Source organism: Carica papaya, chromosome 5 (assembly GCF_054855325.1).
Source record: "Carica papaya isolate Zhongbai chromosome 5, ASM5485532v1, whole genome shotgun sequence".
In the NCBI taxonomy this organism is placed as follows: Eukaryota; Viridiplantae; Streptophyta; class Magnoliopsida; order Brassicales; family Caricaceae; genus Carica; species Carica papaya.
This window is the reverse complement of record NC_142313.1, coordinates 3643929-3666141: the sequence shown is the minus strand read 5'-3', so window position 1 is coordinate 3666141 and position 22213 is coordinate 3643929. Positions and strand designations below refer to the sequence as shown.

The 22213-nt window shown below is 36.7% G+C and overlaps 1 protein-coding gene across 1 annotated transcript; it reads right to left on the bottom strand.

Annotated features, from left to right (window-relative positions):
- Positions 1–980: 980 nt before the first annotated feature.
- On the bottom strand, positions 981–3143 carry PGA4 (polygalacturonase 4). The gene is made up of 5 exons (XM_088220394.1): positions 2853–3143; positions 2394–2705; positions 2022–2311; positions 1729–1945; positions 981–1623 (listed from the first exon to the last, which is right to left on the bottom strand). Exons 1-5 carry the CDS (start codon positions 3063–3065, stop codon positions 1378–1380), a joined length of 1278 nt encoding a protein of 425 aa, XP_088076520.1. The 5' UTR covers positions 3066–3143; the 3' UTR covers positions 981–1377.
- Between the last annotated feature and the right edge of the window lie 19070 nt (positions 3144–22213).

Genomic DNA, 22213 nt, shown 5'->3' with positions numbered 1-22213 from the left:
ACTTGTCTGTTGACCAGTCGTTCACTGTCAGCTTATTTTATGCATCTTGGTGACTCACTTATATCTTGGAAGACCAAAAAGCAACCTACTGTCGCTCGGTCATTTGCTGAAGTTGAATATCGCGCTATGGTTATTACTACATGCGAACTCACATGGCTTAAATCCTTTCTCACTTCACTCGGTGTATTTTATAGGCAGCCCATGTGACTTTTCTGCGATAACTAGGCCACACTTCACATTGTTTCCAATCCGGTCTTTCATGAACGAACAAAACATATAAAAGTCGATTGTCATTATGTGCTGGAACAACTATTGGCAGGTAATATCTCCATTGTGTTCCTACGCTCCTCTCAACAACTTGCAGACCCTTTCACCAAAGCTCTTGGGGGCCAACAATTTCATACGTTATTGAGCAAGTTAGGTGTTCGGAATCCTCAGGCTTTAACTTGAGGGGGAGTATTAGAGATAAATATAAATACTATTTGCACATAATTATCTACTGTATCAGCTTTACACTACAACTTAAATTTATGTAAATTTGTGTATCAGTGTATAACTACAACTCTTGTAATTCTTGCCTTTAAATAGCCTCTTGAATATCAATAATAGATGAGATCAACAAAACAAAAACTTGAAAGTGGGATGGTGAAGTTTGAACAAGTACAACTATTAAAAATCATCATTTTTTTTTTGAGTTTGTACATATATATGTCTATACATAGCAATATATTGAGCTTGTATACATATACGTGTGTATATGTCTGTGTATATATATGAACTAAACAGACATCGATGTTCCTAAAAAAAAAAAAAGATTGCATAAACATGGACCAGCTTTGAAGGATAGTGAATTTGCATTTTTTATGAATATGCACCAATTGATGTTAGTATATATGTAATTTTGAGATGCAGTTTTTCTATCTTTATAACAATATAATTTTGTATAATATTGAATAATATTTTATTATTACGCCGTAATATAAACTAAATAATACTGTATAATGTTATTAATAAATATTTGTAGGAATCGTATTAATCCGATAATTGAAAGAAAAAATAATCGCTTTGCGGGCATCCTGGAGTTTCTAGTCCTCAATTTTATTGCATTTAGCATCCCTCAAAAACAACAATGGACACCAATAATTTGTTTCCTTGACTGTAGAAGGTTCACTTCTTTGACTCAGTAATTGAAACATGGAAACACCTCTTTCCCTTTCTGTGCCACCACTAGGAGCATAAACTGTTCCCGTCTGTAAATGGTAACTAGTCCTTTTATAAAAAGATAAAAGAAAATTAAAAGTAGAGAAAAAAATGGTATAAGCTATTTTGACCTGGCAGAGGCCAGAAGAGTAAAAAAAATTGGGGGAGTTGTGTGAATTAGAGACAAGCTGGCGGGTTCTGTTTGCCTTTATAAGAAAGCTTGGCGTTCAAACAAGAAGACAATATAGTTGTATTCCTGATATTCTTGCCTCCATAGCTTATGTTAATGTCAGCCATTTCAACAACTTCGCAGGGGAAACTGGCACTGCAACTTAGGGACACCGCAACGTTGGAAACTGATGTCCCCCTTATGTTTATGAAATGAATGTCCTTTACCTTCACTTGTGATGGCTTTGGTGCCGGCTAAAGTAAAAAAAAAAATATATATATATATATATATATATATTAGATTAAAGTAAATATATTTTGTAAGAAAAATAATGGGAAAATTAGTAAAAAATTATTTACCGCTTTTTTCTTGGCACCATAGTTCTGATCAATGATGATAGGGTTCTTAACAGCGTTGAGAACAATATTTTCATATCGTATGTTGAGAGCTTGGCTTGGAGGTGAGTTAGCCCATGTTTTGATTCTAGCGCCGTTGGTGGTGTTAGTCAATGTGCAGTTTTTAAAAGTAATATCGGTCACATCCTTTTCGTCGTCGTATTTACCAAGGCTACCAACACTGTAACAAGAAAATTACTTTAGTATATTTAAAAAAATTTGTAATGGTGAAATTTTTTTTGAGGTAAATATTTGACCTGAGACCATGTCCAGGGCCGCAAGTAATTCCGGAGACATGAGCATTGGTAGTTCCATGACCGATTGAGACACAGTCATCCCCGGTTCCGAAGAAACTGTCGCGGATTGTGACAAGATTGCAATTGCTCGTGTGAAACCCATCCGTGTTTGGACTCTCGTCTGGTGCTGTTGCGTTGATGTTGATAGCTGTAAAATTTTGGCTGTACAGCAAGAAAATGTGGAATCCTTTGCTATTTATCGATGTTATTCCGGATACCTCAGTGTTGTTCAAATGACTGAATTTCAGAGACTGCAAATTCAAATTTTCAATTTCGATTTCCAAGTAAATTTTTATGTTTTATAGAATTGCATTAAGAAAAAATAGTACTGACTGTAGGAAGCATTTGGCATCTGTTATTATTAGCGCAATTGTTGTATTGCCAGGCAGTCTCGCCGGAGCCATGGAAGGTCCCGGTGCCGGTGAGAATCAAGCCATCTATATATTCAAACATGAACCATTCTCCAGAAGTGTATTCACTAATATCAGTGGTGGCTCTCACTGTTCCTAAAACTTCAACCGTTATGGGTTTGGCTTTGCATGGGCCTTGAAATACAACCGGACCGGTCAAAAATTCCCCTTCCGGTATTACTACTTTTGCAGGTGTCGGATTGTTGCATGCAGCTAACCATGCGTCCATAATTGCCTTCACGGAATCAAAAATTAAATATTAAATAATTAATTGAATCGATTATTTTAAAATTTTAATCTAATAAAAAATTACTAAATCGGTTATTTATATTGTTATCGTCAATAATAATTTATAATTACGAATAAACGAATAGGTTCTTACCTCGACATTGTCAAAGCTAGGGTCGGGTTGAGCACCGTGTTTGGTAATGTCAAAAACTGCAGGTCCAGCTCCTCCAGCAAGAGCACGGCGGACGCCGGGGAACTCAGCACCATTGGCCACGCAAGAACAATAATGTAAAGCTAAGATGATTAAACCTACAAACTTCACATTATCAATTATGATTCCTCCTAATAATCTCTTTGCAATGGCCATGGTGTCCGCGTCTCATGTACAGCACCTACAGTTTCTGGCGATTAATGTTGAACTTAGATTTTATTAATTTTAATTAATAATTTCATATGCCTCCCCTCCTTAAATACATCTGAGGAGATGCGAAAATTTTCTATTTTAATATTCTGGTATTTGTTAATTAAATTTAGTTATATTAGAAAAATTTACCGTCTTTGACGGTAATTAAGTTTTTTATTTAGTTAAAATAGAGGTGAAAACTGGGCGTTTAGCCTATATTTAAGGTCAGTATATTTAGTAGTTCGTATGTTGGCAGCAATAATAATAGTAATGATCTAATTAAAGGGTGAAAAGAAATAATCTGAAGGTAAACTGACACCGTTTCTCTCCAGCAAATGTTCATCCAGAATCTCAAGTTGTAAAAGCTGTTATTTTAGTACGGAAAACAAATTCCGTCCGTATGGCTAACCGGCTGTTTTGTTTTAAATCTAAAGTACAAATCTGGTACATATATTCTCTATTAACATATGTAATAAATAAATTATTAATGCGTCCTAATTCAATTTTATACTTTATATTTTATTTAAAAATTATAAATTTATCATTTTATTGATATACAGTGAGTCAATACTGTGAGTTCATACTATTTAGCCTCAGTCACAAAGAAATATTCTAATTATTGGAATAATCATAATAGATTAAAAAAAAAATTAATTCAACTTTTTTATATTAAAATAAAATTAATAAATGTTTCACTATAAAATGTTTCTTTAGCCCCCAGTATACCATAAAATTCATTATACTTATTAAAATCATATCGAGGTAAATTTTTGTTTTATGATGTTAAAATAGTGTAACAATTTCAATTATTAAATAGTAGCTAGTGAATAATAAAGATTATTTTAAAAATAATATATTTCGATTATCTAACAATTGTAGATATATATATATATATATATATGACATTTAAAGATGTGATAAAATACAACTCTTATTTATTTATGGGAAGAGATTCTAATAAAGTCTATTTTTAAAATGAATTTAAATTGTTAATGCAAATTTATTTTGAAATTTTCTATTTATTTTCATTACATATGTATAATTTATAAAAAAAAACGATAATTATTGAGCTAATATTAGACTAGTCTTTATTATTTTATATAACAGGTTTTATTATCTTTTTTTTATTAAAATAAGAATGAATTCGCCAATAAATTCTACATTTATTTTAACTTTATTTCAATACAATACATGTAACACCCAATTAATTTTTATTATTTTTATTTTATTTTATTTTTATTTTTTCTATATAAATATAAATATGTTTTAATTTAATTTAATTTATTTTAATTTGATTCAATGAAAATAATAGTAATAATAATAATAAAAATGGTGAAAAAAATAATTGAAAATTTAATTGAAAACAATTTTGGGAAAACGATGTGAAATTTTGGGATCTGATGGTATTTTTGAAAGAAAAATCAGAAAACGGGAGTCAAAACGTAATTTAGAAAAGTTACGCCACGTCAACTGCCCAGTCAGCAGTCCCGACCAACCAGGACGCGCCAGGTGGCAGAGACGCTGACGCGGGGGGAGCCACGTGGACGATCTGCGTGCGCACGATTGAACGACTGAGATCCGTTCCCGCGCGCACGGACGGCCTAGATCAAAAAAGCACACAGACAGCCCAGATTGCATTGCGCACGGACGGTTCAGATTGAATCACGCACAGACAGTCCAGATTGAATCGCGATGAATGGCCCAGATTCACTCCCTATTTAATCGCGATCGGACGGTCCAGATTAAAAGAGATGGACGGCCCATATCAAAAGCGGATGGGTATAAATAACCTCATCCGCACCCAAACCCTAACCCTAGCTGCCAGAGCCCCTCGCCGGAGAAGACAGCCCAGCTGCCGGGGAGCTGACCGCCGCCACCCGTCGCCGTACCGGAAAAATTTCCGACCGCCAAACGAGGTAAAAATTCTACTCCTTGTAGGTATCGTAAGCGCATTTCAATTCCCGAAGAAAAATTTATGGAACTCAGGGACCGGCCGTAGGTACAGTCACCATCTAGTTTTCGGCGCCGAATCACGTAAGGACCCATCACCTTATTTCCTATAATGGGATTGAAGTTTGATCAAATGATAATACTATATTTTGTACAAATTAAATAGATATGCATAATTAATTAAGATTGCTAATGGAGCCTGAACCGGACATTATTCTCTGTCGATTCCTGCTTGATTTATTTTATATTTTAAATGCATTATGGTATCTGGTTTATCTATTTTATGGTTTTAAATGCATATATTACTGTCTTAGTTGACCACTGTATGATTTTAGAATTTAAGATATGATTATATTACCGGGTGCATGCTTATTATTGATGTGATTATGTTTAACTTGGTAATGGAGACCAAGGGAAAACAGATAAGGTGACAGCCTCACTAGATATCCTGTGAGATGGTGGACGGACCAAATTCATAGGGAACCCTACCGTGAACGTTGTCTCATACCGGACGGGGTATGGAGACTTGGTCATTTGGCGCTCATACCGGACAGGGTATGGGAAAGGTCCGCTTCACCCTTATACCAGACGGGGTATTGGAGTTTAATATCTTGACGCTCATACCGGACGGGATATGAGAACGGCCCTGAAATTAAGATTGTTAAGGGGAATGACTCACGTGTAGCAAGGACACCCCTATGGATCCCCATAGATACTAATAGGCTGGTGAAAACGAGAAACGGTGATAATCAGTTATTGTTGATTAATACGAATTTATGATATGTTTTCCGTTACTGATTATGCATAAAATTGTGATCTGTATGATATTACTGCTTCTGTAATTTGTTTGCATAAATTTCTCGATGGTAAGAAAAATGGTAAATGATTTTATTTTAAATAAATGTGTTGGTTTAAATCTACTGCTCCATTGGTTGTTTTGATTTTCTACTAGCCTTTACTTCTGTGATGGTGATATAGTGTGATATCATTACTGGGCTAGTATAACTCATTCTTTATTTAACAATTTCAGATCAGAAGGATCTAGTTCCCGAGTCCGATCCACAAGAAGACTACGAGTAGATGCTAGATATTTTATAGTTTTCTTTATTTTCCTCATTTCTCGTATTTCTTTCTGAGAACTTATTCTGTGATGCTGTTTAGTACTTTTAAGTTTTTGTGTAAGGGATGTTAACCTTAATCTTTTATTTCGCTTCCGCACTAGATTATTATATGTATTTTCTTTTGAATTTCTGAGGCCGTTACAGTTAGTATTAGAGCTGCGTTCCTCGGACCCGTCCTTTACACAATAATATTTAAAGAAACACCAAACCAATGAATCATTACTCAACCCTTCTTTGTGAAATGCAAGTACAGAGAGATGAGAAGAGGAAGACCCCCACTAAACCGAGCAACCCGGGATGGTTCACTTCAGGAAGACGTTGACAAGATATTTGAGATGCTGGAGAAACTCATTGCTGCCCAGCAGGGTCGAGAGAAGAGGAGGGAGCTACCTGACCCTCCCCCGCTGCCACAGGTTGAGCCACCACTGCAGCAAGAGGTTTCTGAGCCACCCCGATACGACCCTGCTCCTCCACAGTACCACCCGGCACCACTGCAGTATAATCTGGTGCCCCAGTCACAGTACTGCCTGGCACCGCCACAGTATAATCTAGTGCCCCCACCGTATTAGCAAGTACCAACACAGGGCCCCCCGGTTTATCCTTAGCCTGGCCCAGTCCCTCTTCCACGGGACCCAGTTCCTCCCACGATTGACCCAAGCTACACAGAGAGGTACAGGAGACTGAACTCATCTACTTTTGTAGGGAAATCCTCTTTTGAAGATGCCCAGTACTAGTTGACGGAGACGGAGAATGTGTGCAAGACCCTAGGGGTGACTCCCGAGCAGAGGGTCACCCTTGCTACCTACATGCTAGTAGGAGAAGCAGACCGCTGGTGGGAACTCAAGCAGACTACTCTGCTTGTTCCAGTTACTTGAGAACAGTTGCTAGCAACCTTTCATGCAGAGTACCTCTCAGAGCACATCCGACATCTGAAGGATATGGAGTTTGTCCAGTTGGTCCAAGGGAATATGACTGTATCAGAATATACTCGTAAGTTCCTGGAGTTGGGCTGATACTCCCCTGAGATATTTTTGGATGAGGGCAGGAAGGCTAGGAGGTTCCAGTGGGGCCTCCGCCCAAAGATCAAGCAACATTTATTTGTACTGGAGCTTTGAACTTATTCGGCCGTTCTGGCCAAGGCACAATTAGTAGAGATGAGCCTCCACACCCTCCCTCAGTCAGCAGGGAACCACAAATCCTTAGCTCCACCTCGCAGACCAGCAACTACTGCACCTATCCAATAGAACAAGAGGCCCAGACCAGTGATCCAGACTCCCCCTCAGGCTCCAGTAGCAGGACGTGGTAAGATTTGTCAGCATTGCGCCAGGGATCACGGGGACCGACCCTGCTACCGCCTCAACAACACCTGTCGCATATGTGATGGTGCCCAACATTATGCAAGAAAGTTCCTAAGGAACCAGAATCAGGGCAGACCCCCTATTCAGAGCAGAGTTTACAACCTCACCCAGGAGGATGCCGAAGCCGATCCAGACGTGGTACAGGGTATGTACACTATCTGTAACCATCTTGCTCATATTTTGATTGATACTAGTGCATCGCATTCATTTATTTCACCTATTTTTGCATCAAAATTGAATGTATTACCTGATAAACTTGATTCAATATTATTTGTGTCTACTGTTGGGAGTGTAACACTATTGGAAGAAGTTATCTACAGGGCTTGTGCCGTAGAGATAGCAAATAGAAAACTGAGTATAGAACTAATAGAATTAGACACAAGAAATTTTGATGTAATTTTAGGGATGAATTAACTAGCAGCGTATCACTCCATCGTAGATTGTTTTAGCAATAATGTTGTATTCAATCCTCCTAATGAGGAGCCATTTACAAATTAATAAAATCATTTAGTACTTATTCCTTGATGGCAAGTTTTCTTATTCGTCGAGTACCTTAACCTTGTTGTTTTATCTAACTAGACAAACCCAAGAAAGAGAATTATATTCAAGAGATTTCAGTAGTCTGAGACTTTCTAAATGTGTTTCCAGATGAACTACCCAGACTGCTAGTAGACAAGGAAATTGAGTTCACCATAAACCTACAGCCAGGCACCTAGCCTATTTCGGTTGCTCCTTACTGCATGAGCCGCGTTGAGATGAAGGAGCTGAGGAAACGAATCACTGAATTGTAAGACAATAGTTTTATCAGATATAGTGTGTCCCCTTGGGGTACCGGAGTCACTTTTTTTAGAAAGAGAGATGAAATATTGAGACTATGTATTGATTACAGATGATTGAACATGGTCACATTCAAGAACAAGTATCCCCTTCGCAGGATTGATGATCTCTTCGATCAATTGCAGGGTGCGTAGGTCTTCTCCAAAATAGGCCTACGATCAGGTTACCATCAGTAAAAATAAGCACAGAAGACATCCTCAAGATAGTTTTTTGAACCAGGTACGGACACTATGAGTTCCTGGTCATGCCATTTGGGCTAACCAACGCCCCAGCCATCTTCATGGATCTGATGAACAGGGCCTTCAGACAATTCTTAGATCAATTTGTTATCGTATTCATCGATGACATCCTGGTCTATTCGAAAAGCAGAGAGGAACATGCTCACCATCTCGCTCAGGTTTTGCAGATTCTCGGAAAAAAGAAGCTGTATGCAAAGTTGAGTAAATGTAGATTTTGACTTGAGCATGCCACCTTCCTGAGACACATCTTATCAAAGGAAAGAGTATCAGTGAATCCTGAAAAGGTTGAAGCAGTGCTCAGCTGGGAGAAATTGACATCAGTTAAAGAAATCCGTAATTTTTTGGGGATGGCGGGCTATTACCGTAGGTTCGTTGAAGGATTTTCTAGTCTAACTGCTTCCCTAACCCGACTCACAAAGAAGAATGTCAAGTTTAAGTGGAATGAAGACTGTGAAAGAAGTTTTTCAAAACTAAAGAAGCGGCTGACTACTGCACCTGTGTTGTCCTTACCGAGTGGATCGGGGGAATATAAAGTTTACAGTGATGCCTCCTATCTACCTGGGTTGTGTTCTAATGCAGTATGGAAAGGTCATAGCCTATAGGTCTAGACAGTTAAAGAGTCGTAAGAAAAATTATCCCACCCATGACTTAGAGCTTACCGCAATCATACACACCTTGAAGACTTTGCGCCATTATTTATATGGAGAGACCTTTCAGATCTATACCGATCACAAGAGTTTGAAACACATATTCACTCAAAAGGATCTCAACATGTGTCAGAGAAGGTGGATAGAACTTCTTAAGGACTATGATTGTAACGTAGTAGCCGATGCACTCAGTAGAAAAAGTGCAGGTATCTTACCCAATTTGATGGTTTCAAAATGCAAGCAAATTGGGGCCACACAACATATTCGACCCCCGCCACCTGTCGCCGCACCGAAGCAATTTTCAACCGCCAAATGAGGTAAAAATTCTACCCTTTGCTCAGAATTTGATTTCAAACCTACCCATGGTCAAATCGGAGTGAAAGAACCAACCAATTGGCTAGAAAATACCACTGAAACTCTGCGGTGCCGCCGCAGGGTGTTTCGGTTTTCGCCTCTGATGAGACCCTTCCTGATTCCCGTTCGATGTGGATTTTCCAACGTTGTGAGCACCGTTTTCTTTTTTACAGGTTGACCAAAACAAAACGCCCAACAGCAACGTGAGCCGGAGGAGTCGCCGCACCGAAGAGCCCCACCGCCGGTGAGTTTTGATTTTCTGTGTTTTTTCACCGGAGCACGGCGGAGTCGTCGTGCCATAATTTTTGAAATTGGACGAGTAGGCCCTGAGTCTAATTTTTGGGTTTATTTAGGACACTTGTAGGTACCGTAAGCGCGTTTCAGTTCTTGAATAAAAATTTATGGAACCCAGGGACCGGTCGTAGGCGCAGTAACTATCTAGTTTTCAGTATCGAATGAAGTAAGAACCCCTTACCCTATTTCCTATCATGAGATTGAAGTTTGAACAAATGATAATACTGTATTTTGTATAAATCAAATAGATATGCATAATTAATTAAAGTTGCTAATGGAGCCCGAACCGGACATTATTCTCTGTCGATTCCTGCTTGATTTATTTTACAGTTTAAATGTATTATGGTATCTGATTTATCTATTCTATAGTTTTAAATACATGTATTACTGTCTTACTTGACCACTGTGTGATTTTGGAATTTAAGATATGATTGTATTACCGGGTGCATGCTTATTGTTTATGTGATTATGTTTAACTTGGTAATGGAGACCAAGGAAAAACAGATAAGGTGACAGCCTCACTAGATATCCTGGGAGATGGTGGATGGACCAAATTCATAGGGAACCATACCGTGAACGTTGTCTTATACCGGACGGGGTATGGAGACTTGGTCATTTGGCACTCATACCATACGGGATATGGGGACGGCTCGTTTCACCCTCATACCGGACGAGGTATTGAGTTTTAATGTCTTGACACTCATACCAGACAGGGTATGGGGACGGCCTTGGAATTAAGATTGTTAAGGGGAATAGTTCACGTGTAGTGGGGACACCCCTATGGATTCCCATGGATACTAGTAGGTTGGTGAAAACGATAAACAGTGATAATCAGTTATTGTTAATGAATACAGATTTATGATATATTTTATGTTACTGATTATGCATGAAATTGTGATTTGTATTATATTACTATTTCTTTAATTTGTTTCCATAAATTTCTCGATGGGAAGAAAAATGGTAAATGGTTTTATTTTAAATAAATGCATTAGTTTAAATTTACTGCTCCATTGGTTGTTTTGATTTTTTACCAGTCTTTACTTCTGTGACGGTGATATAGTGTGATGTCTTTACTGGCTAATGTAGCTCATTCCTTATTTAACCATTTCGGATCAGGATGATCTAGTTCCCGACCCGATCCACAAGAAGACTGCGAATAGATGCTAGATGTTTTATAGTTTCATTTATTTTCCTCATTTCTCGTATTTCTTTCAGAGAACTTATTCCGTGATGTTGTTTAATATTTTTAAGTTATTGTGTAACGGATGTTAATCTTAATCTTTTATTTTACTTCCGCACTCATATTATTATATACATTTCTTTTTGAATTTTTCAGAATCGTTACAATACAAAATATATATAATTATTTATTGCTTTGATATAAAATATATCAAAATATTATCCATGTTCTCAAGTAGTAATCTGGCCTTAAGGGTTAATACTACAAGCACTTTTAAATGTACTACGTAAAATGTACATTATGTGACAAATCTTTCAATCATATTCTATAAAATAAATGTTCCAACACGAGAATTTTATGAGAGCAAAACTTAATTTAAATAATTAAAATATTAATAAAACCATAAAAATAAAGAGCCCATGAACCGGTAGGCTCCACAATCTTTATAAAAACTTCCTTGTATTTTAATATTTAATAATTGTAAAATATTGTTATTTTTTTTTAATTTTAACATAAATTATTTTATATAAGGTTAAAATCGAAATTATAAATTTTTCCTAATATTTTTTTAATACAATGAATAAAAATTGTTTTAATAATTTAATTTCAATTAAGAGAATATTTTTATAAATTAATTGCGGGGTATCATTACAATAAACACAGTGTCTGATTCTTATCTTATCCATATGAAATTATGAATAATGAAACCCAATAAGTCAAGGATACTGTCAATTGGACATAGGAATATCCGAATTCCTATGATATCCCCTTTCAGGTTTTTCGTATCCTTATTCCCAATCACTTCAATCCGCGTGGCAAAATATAATCATTGCATTTCCACCCAACTTACTTTTTTTAAAAAAAAAAAAAAACTTATTTCACCTCACAATAATTAGGTATTTACATAAAGAAAATGAATTAATTCAGATATGGTTCATTGAATTAAGCTCTGGTTGATTGGACAAGATGAGACAAACACAGACAGGGATTTATATACGGATGTATCATATATTAAAATTATTTTCTTAGAAAATTGCATATATTTCTTATTTTGTTTTTTATTATCATTTTAATTAATATTTTAGTCAATTTGCATAATTATTTTACACTTTTTAAAATCTTAATATATATATATATAACAGGGTTTGGAACGGGACATTTTGAAAATCAGGTGGCGTTTGATGGTTTCTATCTCCACCTCCACGACACTAGTAGGAAACAACGAACGTTTATTATCATTTTGCTGGCACACAGATTTATTTTCCAACGTGAATGTTTTAAATATATTTTTTTGCATATTAAATGTTACGTGGTGATATAAAAATTTATTTTATAAAAAATAATTATATAATTAATTTAGTGTTATATGATAAATTTACCAGGGATATTTAGCTGGCATGATCTAATATATATATATATTTTTTTAAAATATAAGAATTAAAAAATAATTTAATTATTTAAGAATAATATGTGAACTAATTTAGTGTATAATTCTTAAAACTAGTATAAATATATGCTCACCCAAAACTTATTAATCCATGTAGATATCAATTATCAAATTTGTGACACTAAAAGAATATTAGTTTATCATTTTATCCAATCTATAATATTTAATATTAATTCAAAATCTATCACATAAAATAATATTCAAATTTTCTATGTAAAGTTCGAAACTAAAAGAAAAACGTTTATTATCTAAATACGGAAGCGAATAATAAAGTTATGATTTATATTCCTTATACAGTAAATTAAAATGTCCAATAGTATTACGAGAATGTCCATTTTACATTAGTTCATAAAAGAAAGACAAACGATAATAAAAATAAATAAATAGATATCATCATATGGGGTTAACCTCCACTAACAATAGAAGGAGAGTCTGAGAGTTAATCTACTCATGACTCTCTTACTGATCGGAATCTAGATATTGATTTTCTTGATCTGAAATGGTTAATAAAATGGTGAGCTACACTAGCCTAATAAAAATATCACACTAATAACTTATACAAAAAATCGAATGCTGGTAAAAATAACAAAATAATTAATGAAACCCTTGATTTGAGTAAACACATTTAACTTTAAAAGGTTTTATTCCATACTTACTGTTACAATTTTTTCAAAGTCAACTTATGAAGACAAGTAACCTAATAACATTTTAATTTCATGTATAAAATCGGTAATTCTTCCTTTTTAACTTACTTACTGGAACCTTTAGGGTCCATAAGGATATCCCTCTACTCGTGAATCCAGTATCTCGATTCGACGATTAACCCGATCGTCTTCATACCCTGTCCAATAATAGGCGCCAACATGTCATCCCCTCGATACCCCGTCCGGTATGAGGTGAATTATCTTTCCCAAACCCTTCCGGTAAGGAACTTTTCAACCCTGTCCGACTGAGGTAATGTCCATAGTAGAGTTCCCTATGTACTAGATCCGTTAACTCTTTCTTAGGGCACCCAGTAAGCTTTTATATACATAGATTTTCATCGTCCAAACAACCATCAATCGCATATTATACATTCACAGATCAATTTAAATGACATCTAAGCAAGCTATACAATTTACATAACTAAATGATCAAGTAACCAGATAACCAAATAATCAGTACAGGATAACCAAATAAACCAAATAACTGAGAGTACAATTTAAACTAGCAATTTAATGCACACAATGCAATAGTAAATATCTTAAGCAACATAGGAGAAAATGAACAGTAAACCAGAATAATCATACACTGACCAGTTCCGGCTCCATTAGTGACTTGTAATTATTGTTAGAGTTTTTTTAATTTTTACAAAATACGATATTATTGATTATTAAATCTTAATTTATCGTAACAGAGAATAAGATGAGGGATCCTTACGGAGATTGGTGTTTTGAAACACTGTGTTATCCACTACGCCTTCTGGCGGGCCCCAGGTTTTTCTGATCTTCTGTAAAAATCAAAATACTCGTTACGTACCTAAAAATATTTTAAAAATCCAAAATCAGTGTTGAAAATCTTTTTCGGCCATTTTTAGGGTTCTGACACGGCAGTGTTGTCGTACTCTGACACAGGCTCCGCCGCCCATAGCGACGGTTCGCTTCAGCCTGGCCGGTTTTGGTCGATTTTTGTCAATTTTATACATACTCCTACGAAAAAACACGTTATCAAGCCTCAGTTGGCTAGAAAAATAAAAACAAATGAACCTACCGGTGGGGGGAAGAGGGGTCTCCAAGTGCGGTGGCTTCGCCGGTTCTTCTTCGCGGCTGAGATTTCTCCTTCAGCTAACTTACACAGAAATGGACGGTGAACATAATGGTCAAAGAATAGTGTGAAATAGAAAACGGGAAGGGGTTCATCGGAGGAGTTTTAGAGTTTTGGTTGCCACGGCTCTGCCGGGCTTTACCTATAATTTTCAGTTCACCTATCATCTCTTATGCTCCAATATGGCTATAAGGAGACTCAGAATCGAATTCTGAGCAGGAAGAAATTTTTTTTACTTTTTTGTGCTATCGACGGTGGCTTCAGTGCAACGGCGGCTAGGGGTCGATCTTCTATAGCATCGGGTTCTTCTTCTCCAGCGGGGGGGCTGGTGGGTTGGGTTGGGTTCCCCTGCGAAAAGGAGTTTAAATACCCTTTCCTCTTCGATCTGAGCCATCCATTTGTGTCGACATGGAGCGAGGAGGACCGTCCGATGATTTTTCATTTAAGTTGATGATGTGGGTGAATCCAAGCCATCCATCACGATCTATCTTGTCCGTCCGATCGCATTTAAAGAGAGAATGCAATTGGGTTATTCCCGAACGCAGGATGAGACCTGAGCCATCAAATCACTGGGCATGCGGATTAATCACGTTGTGCCGATATCAGCAGGGTTCCACGCAGCGTGCTCCGGTTCACCGGGGATGCTAACTGGGCTGTCCTAAGTGGCCAAACTTTTTCTTTTTGCATTTTAACTCTCTGTTTTCAAATTTTCTTTTAAAAATATCTCTCAACTTCAAAATTTCACCTCTTTTTCGCACAATTATTTTCAATTTCATCCCTAATTCATTTTTTCTCAAAATTTCAATAAAATTAAATTTAAAATAAATTAATTTAATTATTCATATAATTTTTTTATAATTAAAATTTTTAAGCTAATTTTCATACCTGGGTATTACAATTCTTCCTCCTTTAGAAAAATTTGGTCTCTCAAATTTGTCACCCTCTCATTCAGTCGAACAGTTGGGGGTATTGGGTCTGAAGTCTGATTCTAATTCTCAACTGGCCTCTTCCTAAGTATGATTCTTCCATAGAACCTTGACAAAGAAAATTTATCTGTTGTGAAGCACTCTGCTCTTCTGGTCTACAATACCTACCGGTACCTTTTCATAGAATAGATTTTTCTAAAGTGAAAGGGGCTCGTGGGACAAGATATGTGAGGAGTCTGGGTTGTACTTGTGTAGCATTAACACATAAAACACATTATGCACTCTGGATAGCTTTGGAGGTAGTACTAGTCTGTAGGCAGATGTACCAATCCTATATAAGATTTCAAATGGTGTAATGAACCGGGGAGTTAATTTTTTTCTCTTTCCAAACCTGCTAATTTTCTTGAAATGAGTGACTTTAAGAAACAGTCGATTACCTTTTTCAAATTCTAAATCCCTCCTCCGAGTGTCCGCATAACTCTTCTGCCTGCTCTGAGCTGTTTGGATATTCTTCATGATTTTAACTATTTTGGTTGTAGTTTTCTCTACAAGATTCGGGTCAAGTAATTTTCTATCACTCACATCTTCTTAACAGTTCGAAAACCTACAGAGTCAGCCATATAATGCCTCATACGAGGTCATGCTGATGCTTGCTTAATAGATGTTATTGTAGGCGAACTCTATCAAAGGTAGGTGATCATTCCAAGAGGCCCCCGGAGTCCAGGACACAAGCTCAGAGCATATTTTTCAGTGTGTGAATTATTCTCTCTGATTGTCCATTAGTTTGAGGGTGGTATACAATGTCAAGTGACAGTTTCGTTCCCATGACTTCCTAAAAAGTAAACCAAAATCGAGAAATGAACCTGAAATCTCTGTCGGATACCACTGTCACTAAGACTGCATGTAACCTGACTATCTCTCGGATATAGATTCTTGCTAGCTTGTACAAGGAATTGATCATCTTGATAGCTAGGAAATGAGAGGACTTGGTGAGCCGATCGACATTTACACATATAACATCATGTCCTGAGCGTGCCTCAGGTAACCCTGTCATGAATTCTATTGTAATATCTTTTCATTTTCACTATGGGATCGGAAATTGCTGAAGTAGTCTGCCTGTGGGTTGATATTCTGCTTTAATCTGTTGATATACCAGACATTTGGAGACAAAGTCAGCTATCTCTCTTTTCATCCCGCTCCACCAAAATCGACGTCGCATACTTTGATACATCTCAGTACTTCTGGGATGTATAGCGAACTTTGAACTATGAGCCTCTATCATGATGTCTTTTTTTAGTTCACTGTCATCTGAAACACACACCATATCCTGAAATCTAAGCAACCCATCTACAAAAACTCAGAATTCTGGATTTACTCCATGTTCTGCATCCTTCCTGATAACTGTTAGGTGGAATCGGTTAATGGGACTTCATTTATTCTCTAGATCAAATCGAGTTGGACAGTTAGATGGACCAAACATTTAACTCTCTTCAAGTCTTGAAGTCGTATCTGTTGTGCAACCTCTGTTACCCTGTATTCAGAAATCAATAAAAATGACAATATACATACATTTTTTCTACTAAGTGCGTCGGCTACTATATTGCTCTTGCCCGAGTGATACAAAATCTTGCAATCATAATCCTTGAGGAGCTCTATCCAACACCTGTGACGCATGTTGAGATCCCTCTGAGTGAATATATGCTTCAATCTATTATGGTCTGTATAAATCTCAAAAGTCTCTCTATATATATAGTGGCGCCAAATCTTCAAGGTGTGGATAATGGCGGCAAGTTCTAAGTCGTGGGTGAGGTAATTCTTCTCATGACTCTTTAACTCCCTTAACCCATAGGCTATGACATTCCGATGCTACATCAAAACACAACCCAACCTCAGGTATGAGGCATTACTATACACTGTGTATCAACCTGTCCCACTCGGTAGAGCCAACACGGGTGCAGTAGTTAATCGTTTCTTGAGTTCTGTAAAGCTCCTTTTGCAATTCTCGTTTCATTCAAACTCAATGTTTTTCTTTGTGAACCGGGTTAAAAAAGCAACTAGATTAGAAAATTCTTCTACAAACCTGCGATAATAACTTGTCATTCACAGAAAGCTATGAATCACCTTAACCAATGTTAATTTCTCCCAATCAAATACTGCATTAACTTTTTCAGGGTTCACTGATACTCTATCCTTTAATATGATGTGCACTAGAAAGGTAGTCTACTCAAGTCAGAACCCACACTTACTCAATTTTGTATACAATTTCTTTTCCTGAGAACCTGTAAAATCAGAGTCAGGTGGTGAATATGTTCATCTCTACTCTTTGAATAGAGTAGGATATCATCAATAAACACAATGACGAACCGATATAGGAATTGTCTAAAAATTCTATTCATTAAGTCCATAAAAATGATTTGCGCATTGATTAGCGTAAATGACATTACCAGAAACTCATAGTGTCCGTACTTATGAGTTAAAAATAGATACGAACACTCTTTAGCGTAGTGTTGGACACTCCCACATATGCAACAAGTATTATTGATACGATAGCAAGATCGGTCCCCATGATCCTTGCCACAGTCCTAACAAGTCCTACTGCGTCCTGTTACTAGAGTCTGAGGAGGAGCATGAGCCATTAGCCTAGACCTTTTATTCTGCTGAACTGGTACAGTGGGTGCTGGTATGCAGTAGGAAACCGAGGGTCTGAAATTTTTCACTGCTGGCTCTACTAACTGTGTCTTGGTCAGAACGACTGAGTAAGTGCTGAGCTTAAATACGTATAGCTACTGTTTGATCTCAGAACAAAGGCCCCACTCGAACTTCTTTGTCTTTCTGCCTTCATCTATCATACTTTCTTAAAAAATACCGACCTAACTCTAAGAACTTTCGGGTATACTTTGACACAATCATATTATCCTAGATTAGGTGTACAAACTTCATTTTTTTCAAATGCCAAAGGTTCATCTCTACTGGTTGTGTCTTTGCCAAAATGACTGAGTTGGTGCTAAGTTTTAACACGTACAACTGCTGTCTAAACTTAGGACGGAGGCCCTACTTGAACTTCCTTACCTTTCTTCCTTCATCCATCATACTCTTGGGAATACCAGCCCAACTCTATGAACTTTTAGGCATACACTAACACAGTCATATCACTTTAAAATAGGTGTGCAAACTCTATTTTCTTCAAATATTGAAGGTGCACTAAAGGTACTCTGCATTGAAGGCTATTAGAAATTGTTCTCAAGTGACTGGAATGGGCATGGTGGCCTGCTTGAGCTACCAGCAACAACCTGCCTCTCCCACAAGTATGTAGTTGGCAAATACAATCTTCTGTTTAAGAATCACCGCAAGAGTTGCGAAGGCCTTCTCTATCTCAGCTAACCAATATTTACCCCCTTCGAAAGAGGATGCCCCTGCAAAGGTAGATGAGTTTAGTCTTTTATACCTTCTAATGGAGCCTGAGTCCATTATGAGTTGAACTAGGTCTTGTGAAAATTGACTGAATTGTGCTAGGGATGGGTCGGGTGGCCCTATGGCGATACCTGATTGTATGGTGGGGGCACTAAATTGTATTGTGGTGGTGCCGGATGATACGATGGAGGAGCAGGGTTGTACGCTGGTGGCTCCAGATCTTTCCGTTGTAAGGGTGGCTCAAACTGTGGCAGCGAGGGAAGGTCAGACAGCTCCCTCATTTCCTCCCAGGCCTGCTGAGCAGAGATGAGTCTTTCCGGTATCTCATATAATCGATTAACATCCTCTCGAAGTGAACTTTCCTGAGCTGCTCGGTTTAACAGGGGCCTTCCTCTTCTCATATCCTTGTACCTACATTTCACAAAGAAGAGTTAAATGACAGTTTGTATTTGGGATTGTTAAGTCTCTATATAAGGTATGGTTCCGAGGAACGTGACTCTGATACCAACTATAAAAGTTTGAAACTAAAAGAAAAGGGTTTATTATCTAAATGCGGAAGTGGACAATAAAGTTAGGTTTACATTCCTTACACAGTAAATTAGAATATTCAATACTACTACGGGAATGTCCCTTCTACATTGGTTCATAAAGAAAGATAAACAATAATCAAAACAAATAAATAGATATTCCAATGGGTTAACCTCCATTAGCACTAGAAGGGGAGTCCGATAGGTGATCTCTTCACAACCCTTGCAGATCGGGATCTGGATCTTGGTTTTCTTGATCTAAAATAGTTAATAAAAATATGAGTTACACTAATCCAGTAAAAATATCATATTAATCATTGATATGAAAAATCGAAAATTGGTAAAAATTACAAAACAACTAATAGAGCTCTTGATTTAAGTAAATACATTTAATTTTAAAACGTTTAATTCCATACTTACTGTTACGGCTTTTCAAAAGTCAACCTATAAAGACAACTAACCAAATGACATTTAAATTTAATGTATAAGATCAATAATTCTTCATTTTTAAATTACTTACTAGGATCCCTGGGGTTCTATAGGGATATCCCTCTACTCGTGAACTCAGTATCTCGATTTGATAATTAACTCGGTCGTCCTCATATCCCGTCTAATAATGGGCGCCAACATGTCATCCCCTCGATTTCTCATCCGGTATGAGGTGAACCATTTTTTCCAAATCCTTATAGTAAGGAACTTCGCAGCCCTGTTCAACTTAGGTAATATCCACAATAGGGTTTCCTATATACCGAGTCCGTCCATCTTTTCCTAGGGTACCCAGTAAGCTTTTATATACATAGATTCTTATACACTACGCCTCCTGGCGGGCCCTGAATTTTTTTGAATTTTTCATACAGGAATCAAAATACTCGTCACGTACCTAAAAATATCCCAAAAATCTAAAATCAGTGTTGAAAATCTTTTCCGGCTAATTTTAAGATTCCGACACGGCAACGCCACCGTGCTCAAGCGCAGGCTCCGCTGCCCACGGCGACAGTTCGCCTTGACCTGACTGGCTTTGGTCGGTTTTACATGTACCTCTGCGAAGAAATACGTTAAGAAGCCTCGATTGGCCGGAAAAACTAAAAAAACGAATCTACCGGTGTGGGAGGGGGGTCTTTGAATGCGATGACTCTGCCAGTTCTCCTTCGCGGCTGGGTTCTCCTTCGACTAACCTGCACAAAAAAAGACAGTAAACACAATGGTAAAATAATAGTGTGAAACAGAAAATGGGAAGGGACTCACCAGAAGAGTTTTAGGGTTTTAGTTGCTGTAGCTTCGTCGAGCTTTGTTCGCGGTTTCTATCTCACTTGCCGTCCTTTTTGCTCCAATATGCCACAGGAAGACTTGGAATCAAATTTCGAGTGGGAAGAGAAAAATTTTACATTTTTTGCGGTTGACGGTGGCTCCGATGCGGCAGCGGCCGGGGGCCGGTTTTCTTCTCCGTCGTCATGTTCTTCTTTTTCGATGAGGGGCTGGCAGCTAGGGTATGGTTCCCTTGCGAAGAGGAGTTTAAATAACCTCTCCTCTTCGATCTGAGCCGTCTGTTTGTGTTGATGTGGAGTGAGAAGGATCGTTCGATGGTTTCGCATTTAGGCTGATGACGTGGGCGAATTCAAGCCGTTCATTACTATCTATCTCGTTCGTCTGATTACGTTTAAAGAGGAAATGTATCTAGGCCATTCATGCATGCGGGATGAGATCTGGACCATCGGATCGTTGGACACGCGGATTGCTCGCGTGCCTTCTTGCGTGGTGCCCATGTCAATGGGGTTGCCACGTGACATGCTTCGGTTCGCCGAGACTGTTGACTACGCTGTCCTACGTGGTTAATTTTTTTTTTTTTTGCGTTTTAATCCCCTATTTTCAAATTTTCTTTCAAAAAACTCTCTAAATTCAAAATTTCATCTATTTTTTTAAAATTATTTTTAATTTCGTTCCTAATCTATTTTTTCTCAAATTTTAATGAAATAAAATTTAAAATAAATTAATTTAATTATTTATATAATTTTTTTATAATTAAAACAAAAATTCTGGAACAATTTTCAGATTAGAATATTATATTCTATATCTAAATTACCAAAAAAAAAAAAAAAAAAAACAAGCAAATTAAAATTACATTTGATACAGTTCAGTCCAATTTATTGTATACAATCCCACCTTGAAAACCGCTACAAGAATAAAGTACACCGAGCACCCAAAGAATTGTTATTTTCCTCTTTTCTCAAGTTGCCTTTTTTTTTTAAAAAAAAAATAATAATAATAATAATAATCACTGTTGGATTCTAATATATATTTTTAATAAATTACAAAAAAGTTTTATTTTTTTAATAATGATGTCGGCAGTCACTAATTTAATTAGATTGGTTGTAATTTTTGTTGTGGAGAAAAAGAAGTAAAATTAATTCATCACATTATAATTAGGAACAAAATCAGAAATTTCTGTGTAACTTAATTTTAAAAATTAATTTATAATTCTTTTAAATAAAATTCATTTCACTATAATAACTTAATTCATTAATATATTAATAATATTCGTGAAGATAAAATTTAATTTGATAATTATATATTAATAAATTAAATTGTTAGTATAATTAAATTAATTATTATAAATATATAGATAATTTTAATAAAAATAAAATAATGACGTTAGCAGAATGAAAAATTTGTAGGTCCAGTTTGATCCTACAAAAGCTGTAATATTTGGGTAAAAAAGGAATCTTTAGGGCTGGGCCCACACCGTTCTTTTATTTTTTTTTATTTTGAATAATAAAAATAAAATATCTCGACGTGGCATGAAATCATGAGCGAGTGTAACAACTACTTTGTCCTGACGTACACACCGCTAGGACATCGTGTCCCTTCTTCTGTTGATTTCACTTCCCAATTTACTTTGCCTAAATTTCTGGCACCACCTTTCACATCCAATTAACTTTTTTTTTTCGGGTTAATATCGAAACGTTTCTGGCTTAATACTTTACATATGTAAAGATGAAAAAACCGGAGAAGAAAAAGGAC